The sequence below is a fragment of the Lonchura striata genome, chromosome 2 (genome assembly GCF_050655825.1).
Source record: "Lonchura striata isolate lonStrDom1 chromosome 2, ASM5065582v1, whole genome shotgun sequence".
NCBI classification, from domain to species: Eukaryota; Metazoa; Chordata; class Aves; order Passeriformes; family Estrildidae; genus Lonchura; species Lonchura striata.
The window spans coordinates 19,967,253-19,983,608 of record NC_140704.1 but is presented as its reverse complement, the minus strand read 5'-3'; the positions used below and the strand labels follow the sequence as shown (position 1 = coordinate 19,983,608).

The window sequence follows — 16,356 nt, the reverse complement described above, 5'->3', positions numbered from 1 at the left end:
ACTGCCTGCCCCTGCCGCCGCCATGTCGCCGCAGCGACGCGCGCGGGCCGCGCCGGCGGGGGCGGGGCCGCTGGCGGGGCGGGGCGGTGCCGCGTGCCCGCCCGCCCGCTCGGCGCCGCCGGGGCCGCTGCGGAGCCTCCGCCGAGCGAGCCGGGATTGCCGCCGCCGCCGCCGCCGCCTGGGTGAGCTCGGGTGCCCCGGGCGTTCGGCGGGAAGCCGAGGCCAGGCATGGGCCTAATCTTCGCCAAGCTGTGGAGCCTCTTCGGTAGCCAAGGTGAGCGCGCGGGCCCGAGCCGGCGGCGGCGCGGGCGGCGAGCGGAGCCCGCGGGGCTGCGGGGGCCGCCGGCAGCCGTGCGGGCGCGGGGCCGGCTCCGCTCGCCGGCCTTGCCCTGAAGGCCCGCCCAGCCGAAAGTTGGGCTTTGCTTTGTGCCGCGCCGTGAGCGCTGATCCCGCGGCGCCTCATGCTCGGGGTGGCTTTGTTTGAGTTCCCGAGGTGGTCCCTCCTCTCTCCTTCTCCCTTAAACGCGCCGTGTGCCCCGGGAGCCTTCCGGCGGTGCGCGCCCGGCGTCCGCGGCGGCCGGGACTGCTTCCATGGACGAGGCCGGTCCGTCTTGGCTTCGCCGATCCTCCTTTTTACGTCGGGGTCTGTTATTAAAATCGTATTATTTTAGACTTTAATTAGACGGAAAATAAGAACGCCAAACATGCAGGGGCCTTTGAGGTAAAAATCTGTTTGTATTTTGGCAAAGATGCTACTTAAATACAGTCAGTGATCCAAGAAAATAATTTCTCCAGCCAGAAATTAAAAAGGTCGTAAGGGGGATAGTATCGCTTTCCATGCTCTCCTGCCCAGTTCATCCAGCCCTGCAGTCATAGCTCATGTTTTAATCCAGAGCTCAGAATTTGCATCTGCCACCACCTTTACCTCAGATGGCTATCATAAAAGTAGAAAATTACGGTTTGTCTGTTAGTTTATTTGTTTTAATGATTTTGGTTTACCTAACCAGCTTTGATTAGAAAATTAAATAGTTAACAGTGATATAATTTTGCCTGCTTCAAGCTCAGGGCCTCAACGAAAAACAATATAAACAAATTCATTAATTGTTCTCTCATCAAGTTTCCAAATGTGTACCTCATTTCCACTTTAAAGTTACTGAAAATGCAGATAAGCCGTTTTCGTGCAATGCTCTGTTGGAAGTTTTTGGAGGCAGATACAGCTGGTGTACTTTAATAGTTTTGTGCCTGTGATTGCACATAATCCAGTCTTATTCTGTACATACCAGAGCAAAGCCTCAGTGAGTGTGCACATTGACATCTGTATATTAAACTGTCTCTCATGGGATGGGATTGGGACCCAATCCCAGATAATTTATTTTTCTCATGCGTACACCATCCTACCACATAATTCCTGAAGTCTTCTAACAGAGTCTTCTAAATTCACTGCTAATTTCTTGTTTTCCTGAACTCTCAAACCTATTTCACAAGATCCAATTTTTCCTCTATCCTCCAAGAAGTTATTAAGTACCTTTTTTTTTTCATGAAGTAGTGCAATCTGCAACTCCTTTTCTTCCATGAAGTATTCCAAAGACTCTGAAGAGATCCATAAGCAGGGAACTGATCAGCAGATAACTGATGGCATTTTGTATTTACCTCTATAGTAGCTTATGATGTCAGTATTTATCTTCAGGAAAACACATTGTTTTGGATTTTGTATATTATTTCCTCTTAGAAAAGTTATTCTTCATTGTGAGTGACCCTGGCTGGATGCCAGATGCCCACCAAAACAGCCCTGTGACTCCCCTCCTCAGCTGGGCAAGGGGAGAGAAAACACAGCAAAAGGCTTCTGGATTGAAATAAGGAAAGGGAGAGATCACTCACCAGTTCCCATCATGGGCAAAACAGACTCAATTTGTGAAATTAATATAATTCATTACCAAGCAAACCAAAACAGGTTATTGAGAAATAAAACCAGATCTGAACACCTGCTCCCCATTCCTCCCTCTTTTTTTCCAGGATCAGCTTTATTTTTGGTTCTCTACCACCTCCCTGCAGGAGGGAACAGGTAATAGGGGCTGTGGCCAGTCCATCACATACTGTCTTTGCCACTCTTTCTTCCTTATGGGGGGGACTGCATACCATGCATGCTCCATGGGCTTCTCCAATGTGTGTTCTTCCCAGGGTCTACAGTTCTTCACTAACTGTTCCAACAAGAGTCCATTTCACGAGGTGCAGTACTTCAGGGATGGTCCATTCCAGCATGGATCCAGGTCACAAACCTGCCAGCAAACCTGTTTCAGAGTGGGCTTTTCTCCACAGGTCCACAGGTTGCCAGGAGCCTGCTCCAACATGAGTGTCCAGTGGGGTCACAGCTGCCTTTGGGATCTACCTGCTCTAGCAAGGGGCAGTGGATCTCTGCTCCCCCATGGACCTCTGGCTGCAGGGCACAGCTGCCTCGCCATGGGCTGCAGGTGAATCTCTGGCACCTGCAGCACCTCCCCGTCCTTCTGCACCAGCCTTGGAGTCAGCAGAGTTGTTTCTCTCACATATTCTCACTGCTCTTTTCTCTGTCTGTAATTTTACCTGTGCAATTACTTTTTATCATCTTAAATATGTTATCCCAGAGGCATTACACCTGTTGCTGATGGCACTGGCTACATACATATAGGAGAGGTTTCTAGGAGTTTCTCAGAAAACACTGTGTAGCTCTCTTTACTATCAAAATCTCACATTACAAACCTAATACATTATTATATTTAAATGGTTAATGAAATATTAGTCTCACAGTTAAATAGATTACATAATACCATGGAATATTTACTCTTTGGCATGTATCCCAATAAGAGACTTTAGGGTCATGATCCTGGTTTATTGTTGGATTTGGTTTTTGTTTCATTTTTGCTTTGTTCTGGGTTGTTCGGGGTTTTTTTTGTTTTGTTTTGTTTTTCTTTACCTCCTTTTCTTGTGTAGCCGCAGAAAAGAAAGTGAGTTTCTTTTCATGGCCAAAACTGAAATTTCAGTTTAGAAAATTTGCTTCAGACATAAATTTTTGATCTAATGGGAAATTATTCTCCCACAACACAATTGTATTATCTAAGTAATACCATTACTAATAATAAAGCATAGTAGTTTCTGAGTTGATTCTGGTTGCTCTTCTAGTTACATCAAATCTTGATAGCTCCTTGGAAAATTCACAGGCTGTCCTGTGAAGCTGCTTGTTGGGCAGACTAAGACAGTAACTTGCACATTGATTTTTACTGTACAGAGGGAGTATTCCAAAGATGCAAATAGGGTCTGCTGTGTGAGGATCATGGCATCAGTTCTCATGGCTGGTGTGAGCTGTGTGATAATCTGCAAAAGGAAAGGCAAAAGGAAAGCTGGAACTAAGCAAAGATTTGAAAGTTTCATCTGTATTCCATCAAGTAGAGCATAGGGGATAAGGTGTGTCTAAATCTTTCAGCTCTCAATATATAATTGAATGATGTGAACTGAAAAAGAGATCTTTTTACTCACAAAAGAAACAGTTGGCTTTAAAATAGACTTTTGTCATTTTTCTAGGTGACTTTTTAATGATTTTGTGATATTTCCTTTTTTTTTTTAAATTGGCAAAAAAACATTACTAAATATTGTTTTATTTAAAATATTATTCTCTGCAGCCATTTAAAGTATAGTTGCTAAATTACAGGAGTTCAGTTGAGTTTACTTTTATTAGTAACTTACTTTCAGAAATTAAAAAAAAAATCAGACTCCAAAAATGACCTGTTGAAGCTATGATTCAGTAATCACGGCACATTCTTCTAAGCAGCATGTAGTTGTGTGGATAGGTGGTGGAGCCATTAAGCTGGTGCCTGTGTTAACACATGCCTGAGTAAAACTTGCTTGACTTACCATTCCATGATTATTACCAAGATAGTTCTTAATTAAAATGTGGGTTAAAAATAGAAGTGAATGTCAGCAACACTGATAAATATAAATTACTGTTATCGGTACCTTATTTTTTTTTGTGTGTGTGTGGTGTATAGAGTTCTTTGAGAAGCTCACAAATCTGGGGTTTACTTATTTTTGGAATAGTAATTATTCAACATTTTACAGGTTGCCCTGAATAATTGCTACAATTATTAAAAAGTTGCTTTAAGAAAAGTAATGGTACGCTCTAATTCAAGATGATTGAGCTTCTGTAACCCCACAGTTTACTTCATTTAGCCTTACTGGCAGTTTCCAGTCAGGTTAGGATAGACCCTTATCTGAAAAACCAAATGGTTTTTGGTTTCTCTGACTACTAAAAGTTATTGACAGCTTCTCTGCTTCCTTGTAGTCAAATCTGAGGATACAAAATGTGTTTTAGCAGTTATTTTATGCTTAAGAGAAGATTGTAAATGTGCAGAATGAGCTTTGTATTGAAATGTCTTTGACCTCCAGAATTATGCTATTCATCCTGCCTTCTTTCTAGCAAGCTTCTATCTGCATTGTCTTCAACTCTGAGGCCTCCAAGGTTGTTGCTCTTTGGAACCAGATGAGCATTTTGTTTCACAGCTTGAAAGCTATCAGAAAAGTACTCATTCAGTTGTCATTTCTTCCAGATACGTTAGAAGTAGCATCATTAAAGCATTTAGATTATTTTTACTTTTATCTTTTGCAAAGTAGAGAAAAAGGCGTGTTGGGAGAATTGAATCTTCAGGTTTGGGTCCTTTTACCATAGAGAAATATAGATGAGTAAGGAAGAAAAGAGCATGTTATGTCTTTCTTCTAACATCTGCCAGAAGATAATCTTCACTGTCCTGTGTTTTTGTAATACTAAACTGCCACAGATTTTTTTAAACTGTATTACATATCAATTTTTTAAATCAATGTTCTAGAAATGGCTGTGAAACCAAGAAGTCCTTGGATTCTTTTAAAGAGTAGTCTAATACTGTCTTTTCTATTTTTTTCCCTGCTTATGCCTACTTCTGCTTTCCCCATCTTCCCTCCCTCTTCCTACGCAATTAATAAAGGCTCTTCTGCTCTCTCAACTTTGTTGTGGATTTTCTTCTTCTTTTGCCAAGAACATGGTGGACTGGGAAGATACTCATGAATACAACCTAAACTGAGTTTGAATACCAGCCACTAAAAGGGAGAAACTTGGTTTAGTCTGTAAGTACAGAACACAAATAAATCACTGCCTATGATTTACCCGGTAACTGTCCTTCCTCCTGCCTTCTCCTAGTTACTCTTGTAAACAAGTAGCTGTCATGCTAAAATACTGTTCTTTCTTAGTTTGGTAGTTTTTAAGCTCACATGTTTTTCCTCTAATGCACGTCTGTGTGCAAATTTTTTGTTTTCAACAAACTAGACAGAAATTCAACTTTTAAATATGTTTGTAAGTGAAGAGTTTCCATTACTATAGTTCTGGACTCTGCTACTTGTATGAAATACCCCTAATTCCAACTTGCTATTTTCATGCCAAGATCACTATTAATTAACTCTTGTGTGACTGTTTATTGTTTGTGCTTATTCAATCACTGTATGAAACACCATTTGACTATGAAGTAACACAGATAAGATGTGCCCTTTTTTCCCAGTTAGTGTTGGACCATTCATACTTCAGTGGCTTTCAAAAGCAGTCATCTCAATGGAGGTTTTTTCTTCATTACTTAGTGTGGTGTTGTATCATCCAACACTCCAATCATCCATGCCTAAGATGTTCTGATAAGAAGATGAGAGAGCAGTGTAATGCCTGACTGGGATTTCTTTTGTTTCTTGAAAATAGCTTAAACAGAATGCTGCAAAAGTAGAATCATCTTCCTGGCAATAGTTGACAACATGTTTGGTTTGAAAAAAAACGGGACTGTAGTTCTGTGTTTGGAACTTTGAAAGCTCTTTAACTGTTTGAAGAAGAGATGGGCAGTCAAGCTACTAGGCATGATTTATTAGCCTTGAAAGTAGAGAGGATTTCATACTACTTATGTATTGGGAAAGGTTATTAATTACTGATGCTGCTGTTAGTGGGGCTAAAAGTACTCCTGCATTTACATTCAGTCACATTATTTTCTTAGAATGTGTTGACAGGATGCAGTAGTAGGGGAACTGGCACAGGGAAATATATTTTGCCATCTGTTATGACCCTATTGCATAGCAAAACTTACAAAAGTTTCAAACAAGAAACTATTTCATTACTGTAATCAGTATAAAAATACCTAGGTTAATATATATAAATAGATTTTTAACCAAAACACTTCAATTTTTCCTTAAATCACCCACTTAGGGGAGAAAAAGCATCAATTTGATACTTAGGATAGATCTTTGTAGATCAACTGTGAACCATGTTGTGCTTTGAAATAAGTGCCCTAGAATTGTAAATATTATCTCTTTAATAGTGAGCTTTCACAGAGTTTTTATGTATCCATTTGCAAATTTTTCAGTCTCAAGTAGTTTTCTTTTTTTGGTCAGTAATTAGATCAGTAGCTGTAGCTTCACACATGTCGCAAAAGAACCACCATTCTAAGTGGTTGTGCTACTGGATTAGAAATTCTAAGAGGGATTATTTACAGAGAAGCATAAAAATTCGAAGCGCTTTTTTACTGATCTTGTTTGGTTGATTGATTCTGTTTTGTCTCCCCTGTGCCTGGAAACATGGCATTGCAGCAATTGCAAGATCACTATTTTGTATGCTGGACTTCAGAGCAGGTTGGGGCACATGGTCTTTCCTTTCTGCTCAGCACTGATGAGGCCTCACCTGGGGTACCATGTCCAGTTCTGGGCTCCTCAGTACAAAAGAGGTGTGGACATTCTGGGGAGAGTCCAGTGACGGGCTGCAAGGGTGGTTGAGGACTAGATTAAAAAATCTAACATATGAGAAAAAGAGGTACAAAGAGGGAGAGCCAGACTTGTCTTAGTGGTGCCCAATCACAGGACCAGGCAGTGGCCACAAACTGGACCACAGAAATTCCCTCTGAACACCAGGAATCACTTTTCCACTGTGAGGGTGACTAAGCAATGACCCAGGCTGTCCAGGGAGGCTGTAGAGTTTCCATCTTGGATATATTAAAAACCCATCTAAGACATGGTCCTAGGTCACTGGCTCTGTGGGCCTGGTCCAGCAAAGAGATTTGACCAGATGACCTCCAGAAGTGTCTTCCAACCTTGACCACTATCATTCTGTGACTTTTCAGTTCAGAAGTTGCAAAATTAGAATCTGTGGCCTATTCAAAATACAGTTTCCTCTTAGATTTTACTGTGTGAATAATGGTGGTACCTTAATTAAATGGTTATTATGGATCCTTGAATGTTAGGGTAAAATCTTTTGCAGTCTTTGGATATTTGTTGGTATTCTTAGTGTGATACACTGCTATGGATTATATTTTTTCATTGTACTTTCCTTTCTAAAACTAGATCTTGTAGATGAAGTAATCGTTCGTAACCCTGCCTTTATTAGATTTCCAGTGTTGACTTTTCCTGAGACTGGAGTCTCAAGAGAAGATGAGGCTTTTTTGACTTTTTTTCCTTTTTTTTCTGTCCTGAAGTCACCACTAATCTGTGTAAGGTATTGACACAAAAGAAACAAACAGTTACTTTCTTCAGTAAGGGAGAGTGATTAACCAGAATTACAATTATTGCTGTTTCCACTAATTTATTTTTGTCTTCTTTTTTTTTTTTTTTTTGTATATGCAGAGCACAAAGTAATCATAGTGGGACTTGATAATGCTGGAAAGACTACTATTCTTTACCAGTTGTAAGTATATGAACTAAATGTGTTTCTGTTTGCATTTTATTACTTGTCACTGTTTATTCTTTGAAAAGTCACCTTTGTAACCTGGTGTAATCTCTGGGGTTCTAGATCACACTTTGTACATTAATGATATTAGTTGTTCTAAACAGGGTAAATTTTTAAAGGATAATTGAAAGAACTGCTTTAAAACTGAACTGTAAATTGAACAATAAATTTGTACATCCAAGCACAAAGTGAACTGCAATTTTTTCCCATGAAAGCCTGTCTGAATTTGTATGCATGGAAATAATCCTGCTTCCAATAGCCTCAGAAAATAACATGATTTTTAAATTAATGGAAATTCTAGCCACCCTGCAAAAATCCAGAAATGTTTCCAAATGTTTCTCAATTCCAGTGTCTAAAATCTGTGATAGAGCATTCCTAAAAATAATATTTCAGCTTTTACAGGTCCTACCTTACTAATTTTCAATAACATCATTGCGTTCAAATCTTGGCAGCATTACAAGAATATCTATAATAAATTCAAGAGTGTTGTCAGAACAATAATTACTATTGTAATTGTGGAAAAGGAGGAGAGTACAGATAAATTTAATATCCTTGTATTTGGATATCAAAGCAGCATAGTATGCTTTCCAAAAAGATTCTCTATTCATGAATATTCTGAGCAAGCTTAAAGGTGGAACTGAGAAATTTTCAGCTATGTAACCAAACAATCCTTTTGGATTTAATATCTAGTTATTAATTAAAGTGCTTTTATAAAATTATATTCCAATTTATATTTTGCACAGTTTTGTATTTGCTTTTGTATTTGGGATCTTCAGAACGGCAGCTCCTACTTTAAAACAAGTGCATTTTAAGTTAATGTCCTTTAGAAAGACAGTCCTCTTATAACACTTAACCATTTGTTATGCCTTTTGTGTGCTTATTTTTCCTTGCTGATTTCTTTAAGCATGACTACAGTCACTACTTTCTAAAGTTGAAATGTATAGCTTTTTAAAAATATACCTAATTTTTAAATATTTTTTGTCAGTTACACATATTTACTTTTTCTACAAAAAATGGTTATAATTGACCTCTAACAAGCCTTGTGGATTTTGCTGACTGGTCTTTATGGTGTGATATTGTTTCCTTTAGCTTAATGAATGAAGTGGTTCATACTTCTCCAACCATAGGAAGCAATGTAGAAGAAATAGTGGTGAAGAATACTCATTTCTTAATGTGGGATATTGGAGGACAAGAATCATTACGGTCATCATGGAATACCTATTATTCTAACACAGAGGTATGAGAAGATGCTTTGAAATCTGCAAATCAAAAAAGTTAGTTTTAAATTATATTTATTTATTAAGTATGTTTGTAGACTGTTGTAGAGATTGCAGCTGTATTGTTTTTACATTCTAATGCGGGAGAATAAATTCAAAAAGTGTGAGGTATTGCTGGTATGCAGCCATTTTTCTGGTAATATTTAAAGTATTTTTTCTGTTTACTGTAGTGTTATTTGGTCTATGCTATAAACTATGAAGTTAGATTTTTTCCTAGGCAATCAAATGATAATGAAATACATTTTAGACTGCATTTTTTGCTTGCTTTTTAAAAGTAGATTAAAAAGAAAATTTTGAAATGTAATTTGCAAATTTTGTGATGATTTGCAGTGTTCAACTGGACTTCTGTACATCCAGTCTGAAATGGTTTTGAAATAATGATAATTAGGAGGAAATGAGGAATGAAGGAATAAGGAATAAAGGAAGGAAACTTTCTCTAAGCCTAGGCAGCAGTATTTAAACAGCTCATAGCTTTTATCCAGAGGAGGAAGAAAAATCTTGCTGTGCTCTACTCATGAGGTACTGGCAGAGCTGCTTTTGCTGGAAAGGTTGGAGAAGAATTCAGCAACAGTTTACTTGTGGGGTTTGTTTTTTATGACAGTCTTTTTGAGGCCAAGAGGTTGTCAATAGAAAAAGGCACATATAATCACTGAGGACTCTTTTTGAGACATCTACACTGATGTAAAATATTCTAGACTTAATTTCATACCATTTCTCCTAAAAGCAGAGACCTCTTGTAGATGTTACTCTTTATATAAGTATTCCATCCTCTTGTAAAATTAGCTTTTGTATCTCTTCCTTTTTCTATATCTTTTCCTATGCTCTAGAAGAGAGGTGAGATCAGTGATCCATCTTAGATCTACTGTAAGCCTGATAATGACATCTCAACCTTCACATTTAGTATTTTAGACTAATTTTGTATTTTATCTGGAAAAGTGCAGCTACATCTAAGAAACACATGAAAATAAAGAGACTTCTACCAGCATTATCTGGTATAGAGGAATAAGTTCTTAGCATTTATCCCTTGAGTATCTTTGAGTTTGGAATTTAGAGAGATGCATATATTATTTTTCTGATACTTTTGGGATGTTCTTCATATTCTGTCTAGCAAGTGTTTGAAATCCAGTGCCTTGTAGTACTTGGAAAGAACTTTCCCTTTACTTCTGTCCTCTGGAAACAGTTAAGGAAGAAAAGAGATCTATTTACTATGCTAGTCCTAGCCTCCCTCATATGAATAATTCTATTACTGTTCCACCTCATCTGCTAGGCATCTCAAAGTCACAGCAGCATTAAATTGACTCAGGTTTTCATACTTTGTGGTCATTTTCAATGGCTAGTGAATCCCTTTAATTTTATAAGGCAAAGTGATTTGGAGAATATGTTGGAGAATTACAGCAGTGATTTCTAATCCTCCTTTTTTGCTGCTCTCTTTTCTCTCCTTTGTCACTTTCTCTCTTCTGGTTGAAGAAAGTCCTCTGAAAGTGTCTGTCTCTTTTGTTGGAAGATTAGTGGTAGTGGTCTCTTGGAATTCTGCTTTCTGTAATTTGTAGTTTTTATTTACATATTATATTATTGATGTTTTTCCCTAGTTCATCATTCTGGTTGTTGACAGCATTGATAGAGAGCGACTGTCTATTACAAAAGAAGAACTTTATAGAATGCTGGCTCATGAGGTATGGTGGGGAGTTGGGATGATAATTTTTTTGAGAACAGGCAAAGAACATTTCATGCTTCCTATGTTAACAAAAATAATTTTGTCAGAAAAAAAGATTTGAGAATAAGTATGCATTCATGTTGATCACATTTTAAAACCATGTAAGCTATAAATAAGCAGAAAAATTATTATGATGCACCCTTCTAACAGGACTTGCTTTATTGTAATTAAATCAGTCTTCACTTTGCAAATGTTGAACTTGTAAAATATGTTATGCGTCATATTATTGTAACTGGATATTGTTGTCCTTTACCACTGAGTAGTTCAGCTAAATGGCTAAAATTTCAAGAAACCTTTTTATTTTAGTTTTTATTTTTGGAGAAATGGAATTGCCACCTTTTTTTCTTTGTTCTAATCCTGTTTCTTAAAATTAGGGAGTAAATATCATACTATGGGAAAACTAAGTTAATTTCATTTTCCTTTAGAATTATTTGTTTGTATTTTTATTATATGTTACTGTGGGGACGTTCAGCATTGGGTTAACTCATTCAAACATCCTAAATTAAGTTGTACATTTGCTTAGATAAAATATGTTAAACCCTTTTGTGATCATTCTGAAGCTGAATTAAGGTTGTTTTCAATCTAAATATTCTCCTTCATTTTTAAAAAAAAAGGATTTAGTACAGTGCAAGTAATCCCATTAAGTTCATTTCTCTGAGAGACTTGTGTTTTACATAAGTGAATTTGTACTTTGCAGTTTAATAGTAATTGTAGTTTGGGTCTAACAATAAGGAGTAAATTCATTGCCAAAAAAGGTGGAAGAATTACTTCTTGTGCCAGAGTTTTCCCATGTAGTTTTTTGGTTTCCAGTCTCAAGCTCTTAAGAAGCTGTGATCTGCCATCTCTTGAAATCAGTTGGTAGGCCTAGACTGGGCTTCTTACAGAGTTTTTCAGCTGTAGATCATAAAGCTTTATTGTTTTGGTTTTTTTTTCTCTTGGTGGAAAAATACTCTCAAAATTTAACATGTATTGAAATGTATTGAACACTTTTAGTTGCAACTGTCAGCTTCCTGAGTATTAGATTTGTTTACCCTTCTGCTCTTTTAAAGCCATACATTCTGGTTCTTGTCTGTTCAGAATGCTAATGTCCATGCTGAAACAAAACTTCTTTAATTAGTTATAAAAGCTGATGCAGCATTATTAAAACTCCCTTTTTGAACACTAGAGTTAAACTTAACAGGAATTCAGAAAGCTTTCTTAAATTATTACTGCTTTAATAAATACAGAACTTCTTTAATGAAGTTGAAAGAATTTTAAGAGACTGATATTTAGCAGTCTTTTCCATTTGAATAGTATATATTGTAGGACTTGCAATGTTTAACCAGAAATAATTCCACTAACTGAGTGATTTGGAGCATTATAAAATGTATTTTGACAAGACTTTCATTAGTTATGTATGAACATGTGGTCAACACCAAAAGGATTTTCATATAACACATTACAATTTGATTCTTTGTGGTGGTGAACACTTCTGAATAAATTAGGTTTTCAGTCTTACTGTAACAAATACTTTGTGTAGTAAGACGGTTTAAATTCCATGCTCCAGAGAAATCGTAGATTAGCTTGGATACAGTTCTTTTAACAAATGAAGTGAGCACAATAGCCTTTTAGTTTTGTATAATAACTGTTATGAGTACTCTGAACCATTTCTAGGATTTACGGAAGGCTGCGGTTCTCATCTTTGCCAACAAGCAGGACATGAAAGGCTGCATGACGGCTGCCGAGATATCTGCATACCTCACCCTCAGCTCCATAAAGGATCACCCGTGGCACATTCAGTCCTGCTGTGCTTTGACAGGAGAGGGGTAAGTGCTTACTGCTTACTACGGCAGTTCCTGGGAAAAGAGAATACTGATTTAGAAGCCTGCTGACACCGAACTTTGCTGTCAGAGGGACTTTTTGAATTTTTCTTTTTCATAATTGAACCTTGTGGGTTTTCTCATAGCTCAAACTCCAAATTCATATGAACATCTTCCATTTGTTGTTAAAAACCCCAAACCAAAAACCAAACACTACCCCCTTCACCTAAGTATGTAGCTGTTGACATAGCTTCCTACTCTCTTTGTGCTACTCTTACTCTTGTGTGTCTTTCTGTATTTGAAGAAATAAGTTACTGTTCTCTTCCTTTATATTCTAAACTACAGGAAGCTTCTAAGCTGCGAGGTTGAGGTGTTCAGAATTTTTTTGGTTGGTTGGCTTTTTTGATTAGCATTGAGAGATAGTTTTTGATTAAAAGTTACACAGATCTATCATAAAACAAATTTTTACCAATATTAAACTTTGTTTCTATCTGGCTAGTGTAGCTAATTTTGAAATCTGCATAACTTATGCTAACAATTACTAAAATGGAATGCTGGGCTTAGATCCTTAGTCTGTATATATAAAAAAACCATTTTAGATACCTTCTACAAGTTGAATAATGTCTTGCTTGTACGGTGTGAAGTGTACTGATTTTTCATCTTGGTTTTTAAAGCAGTCTTGTAATGTGTAATATTTGGAGGATTTTTTAGTTGTGTTGTACAGCCTTTACAATACTGTGATCTTGTGACATCAAAAATAGTGAATCCAACTGAGTATTTGGGAAGGGAGAGCATCTACTTCACTTACTAGCATGAACTATTGTCTAATGTCATGGAGATATGTTGCAGAGTGAATGGTGGCATTAACTTCCTTAGGGTGGAATGTGTTAGTGAGAAAAAGTGGGAGATAGTTTTATAGGGAGGTTGTATTATTTCGTTCAAAGAGTTAACTCTACTTTCCTTCTACCAGTTTTGCTAAAGTCACTTTTGAGTACACAGTTTATGGACTAACTAAGATCTTCAACCAGTTGACATTTGAAGGAAAATAATCGATAAATATGAGGTTTAGTTTAGTAACAGTGGCTGTCCTAGGTTGCTTCTTTCGTATTGTAAAACAAAAAGCAGTGAATATTTAGAATACTTTAAACTATGACAGTATGAGATAAACTTAGAAAAAACATTCCCAGAGTTAGATAGCTGAGCTGAGACTTCCTTGGGAAGATCTGACAAGAATCTGGGGGGATGAACCTGATGTGAGTGAAGATAACATTCTTGGATAGCTACATACTGATTTACTGTACAGAGGTAAACCTCAAAGGGGTATAAATTAGGTAACTAGAACCCTAGAAAATCAAAGGAAGGTCTATCTTCTAAAACAGAAGACTTTTAAATGGAGATGCAAATTGAGTTAGGAAGTAGATTAGATCCCATGAAGACTTAGTATTCAATATAAACACACTTTTAATTTTGTAATGTAATTTTGATATACTGTCTTTTCATTTACCAGTTCAGTATGGATAACCTGCCCTTTATCTTTTAATATTAGTATGTAAAGGTCTAGCTTTCTGTAGAACAAGAAAAACTTCTTTTCTTTCCATGTACTTGTGAGTAAGCATTTAAGGATAGTGTCTTTTAGGTTTACAAGGAAAAAAAAACTTGAAATGCTGCCAAGCTTCAATAAAGTAGAAAATACCTTCAAGATGCTGGAATACAACTTGTACCAAATGTAACCTCTCTTATCTTTCAGATTATGCCAAGGCTTGGAGTGGATGACCTCCCGTATTGGAGTGAGATAGCTTTTTTTTTTTCCCTTTTTTTTTTTTTTTGTTATTCCTCCAAAAGAAGAGACTTCTATTTATCCTGTGAACATATACATTTTTCTGTACTTTTGGCTGCTGAGGCAGTGACCAGTGTTTAATTTATATCAGCCAACCTGTAAGCTGTGCTTGAATCAAGCGCAGTTGAACTGAAACACAAAAGTATTTTCTTAACTTTTTTTAATACACTAATCTTCAACTGGATGAACATACGTGAATCTGTTTTTAAGCATTGAAATTCTTCTCAATATGAGTTCTGACTTTTTCAGTGATAGCTTTTTAAAATCTGTTTTGTCATTGTCAATATTTCATATTTCGTCTTTCTAAATAGTTGTATAACTTACTAACATAAATGAGCACATTTTATTTAATAATTAAAAGTAGTGTTTAGGTTAACTTTACTCTGCCATAGCTTTAACCTCAAAGGATAACCATATCTCCAGCTGGACTTCCTGGAACATTAGTCAGCACGAGAATTAATAGTTATGAATTCAAATTTTTAAGTGCTTGATGAACTAGTTATAGTTAATATTGTGGTGGCTTTCAATCTGATATACAGTGGAACTTCTGCCTTAAAAGAAATCTTTTTTCAGTCTCAGTTTCTCTGGTATGTAGTTCTAGGACGTTCTTATATTCTTCTTGAAGATACATCTTTGTACAGTGCATAAAAATATTATTACTAAGTGCTGGTGTAGTCATTTAGAACTTGAATACCTTTTTAAGATAAATGAGTAATTAAATATGGAATCACAGCAGCCAGTGTTATGTGTAGACTTGCTGTATTCTGTTAAAATTTTAAATTCTGCGTACATGAGCCTTCCTCACCTTCTAGTGAGTGTTGTTTTCTAAATGAATACAAATCAAAAGGGAAGCCAGATCTATAAACAAAACAAAACCATGGTGCTCTATCTGTAGACTTCAGAGTGAAGCTAATCTTGACATTCATTTAACTAATATCATACATGTTTTCAGATTCTGTTGCAGAGAAATTATTTTGCCTTCATTTTTTTTTTCTTGGTCTTATTTGCACAAGCAGAGAACTTTTGACAGTGTTTGAGTTAGGTTCCTTCACCTGAAGCTTGAAAAACAGGTGATGATAGACTAGACCCAGTAACTGTTAATTCAATTTGAATGGAATTAAGTGAAATCTAAAGACTATTTAAAGATACGGAGTTAATTGAGAACACTAAGCATCAAATAAACCTAACCACCAGTCCCCCAAAAAACGCCACATGAAGACTGAAAAAAAAACAACAAATCAAAACCAATAGTTGACACCCAGTTCCTAGCCAAGTCCCAGCAGCAGTCAGGTACCCAACCCATCTAAATTCTTGGCAGGTTTTCCAGAAGCACCGCTCTCCACTTCTGCCTGCCTAAAAGCCACATGGAATTTGGTTACCTGAACCATTTTGCAGACTGACTGTAGGCCTTTGATGACAAAATGTTTTTGTTTAATCTTGTTTTGAAAATTTAAGCACACTCGATTTTCTTTAATAAAGTTTTAAGCTTTGTAAATTTCAATTTGCTTCCATTTTATTTAAATGAAACTTAATGAAATTTTAAAAGTATCAACAAATATGTTGTCATAAGTGTTGGAAAGACTTTGAATACACTTGGAAACAGTGATTGGTTGAATGAAGTTGTGTATTATTGCCAGTTAGAAAAAGTCACATTTAAGAATACATTGAGTGTCAAGTCAAAATATTCAGAAAATAATTAAAATCAGTGAAAATTAGTGTATAAAGAAAAAAGATGAATGCAAGGCAAGGTTAAAATCTGATATTAAAGCTGCTTGCTCTGATGTTCAGCTGTTTTAACATGTGAAAACAAGATTGTTTTGCTCTTAGGGAAGCAAATTATGAAGGAAAAAAAATAAAATGATAGTATGAATGATGTTTCTTGTTTGGTGACTTAAAAATAAATCTGAAAATAAATCTAAATTGCAGACTGAAATTATATCATTCAGAATGTAGTCCTGAATACTTACAAAGAGCACTAGCTG

At 36.7% G+C, this 16,356-nt stretch overlaps 1 protein-coding gene across 1 annotated transcript in view; it reads left to right on the top strand.

Moving 5' to 3' along the window:
* Window positions 1-122: 122 nt before the first annotated feature.
* The window catches only part of ARL5B (ARF like GTPase 5B), a 53,201-nt gene continuing 36,967 nt past the window's right edge, over window positions 123-16,356 (top strand). Inside the window, exons 1-6 of the mRNA XM_085573084.1 lie at window positions 123-274; window positions 7,645-7,705; window positions 8,837-8,984; window positions 10,614-10,697; window positions 12,392-12,543; window positions 14,285-14,324. Coding sequence (XP_085429210.1) covers window positions 229-274; window positions 7,645-7,705; window positions 8,837-8,984; window positions 10,614-10,697; window positions 12,392-12,543; window positions 14,285-14,324 — 531 coding nt within the window. The 5' untranslated portion in view covers window positions 123-228. The remainder of the gene's footprint in view (window positions 275-7,644; window positions 7,706-8,836; window positions 8,985-10,613; window positions 10,698-12,391; window positions 12,544-14,284; window positions 14,325-16,356) is intronic.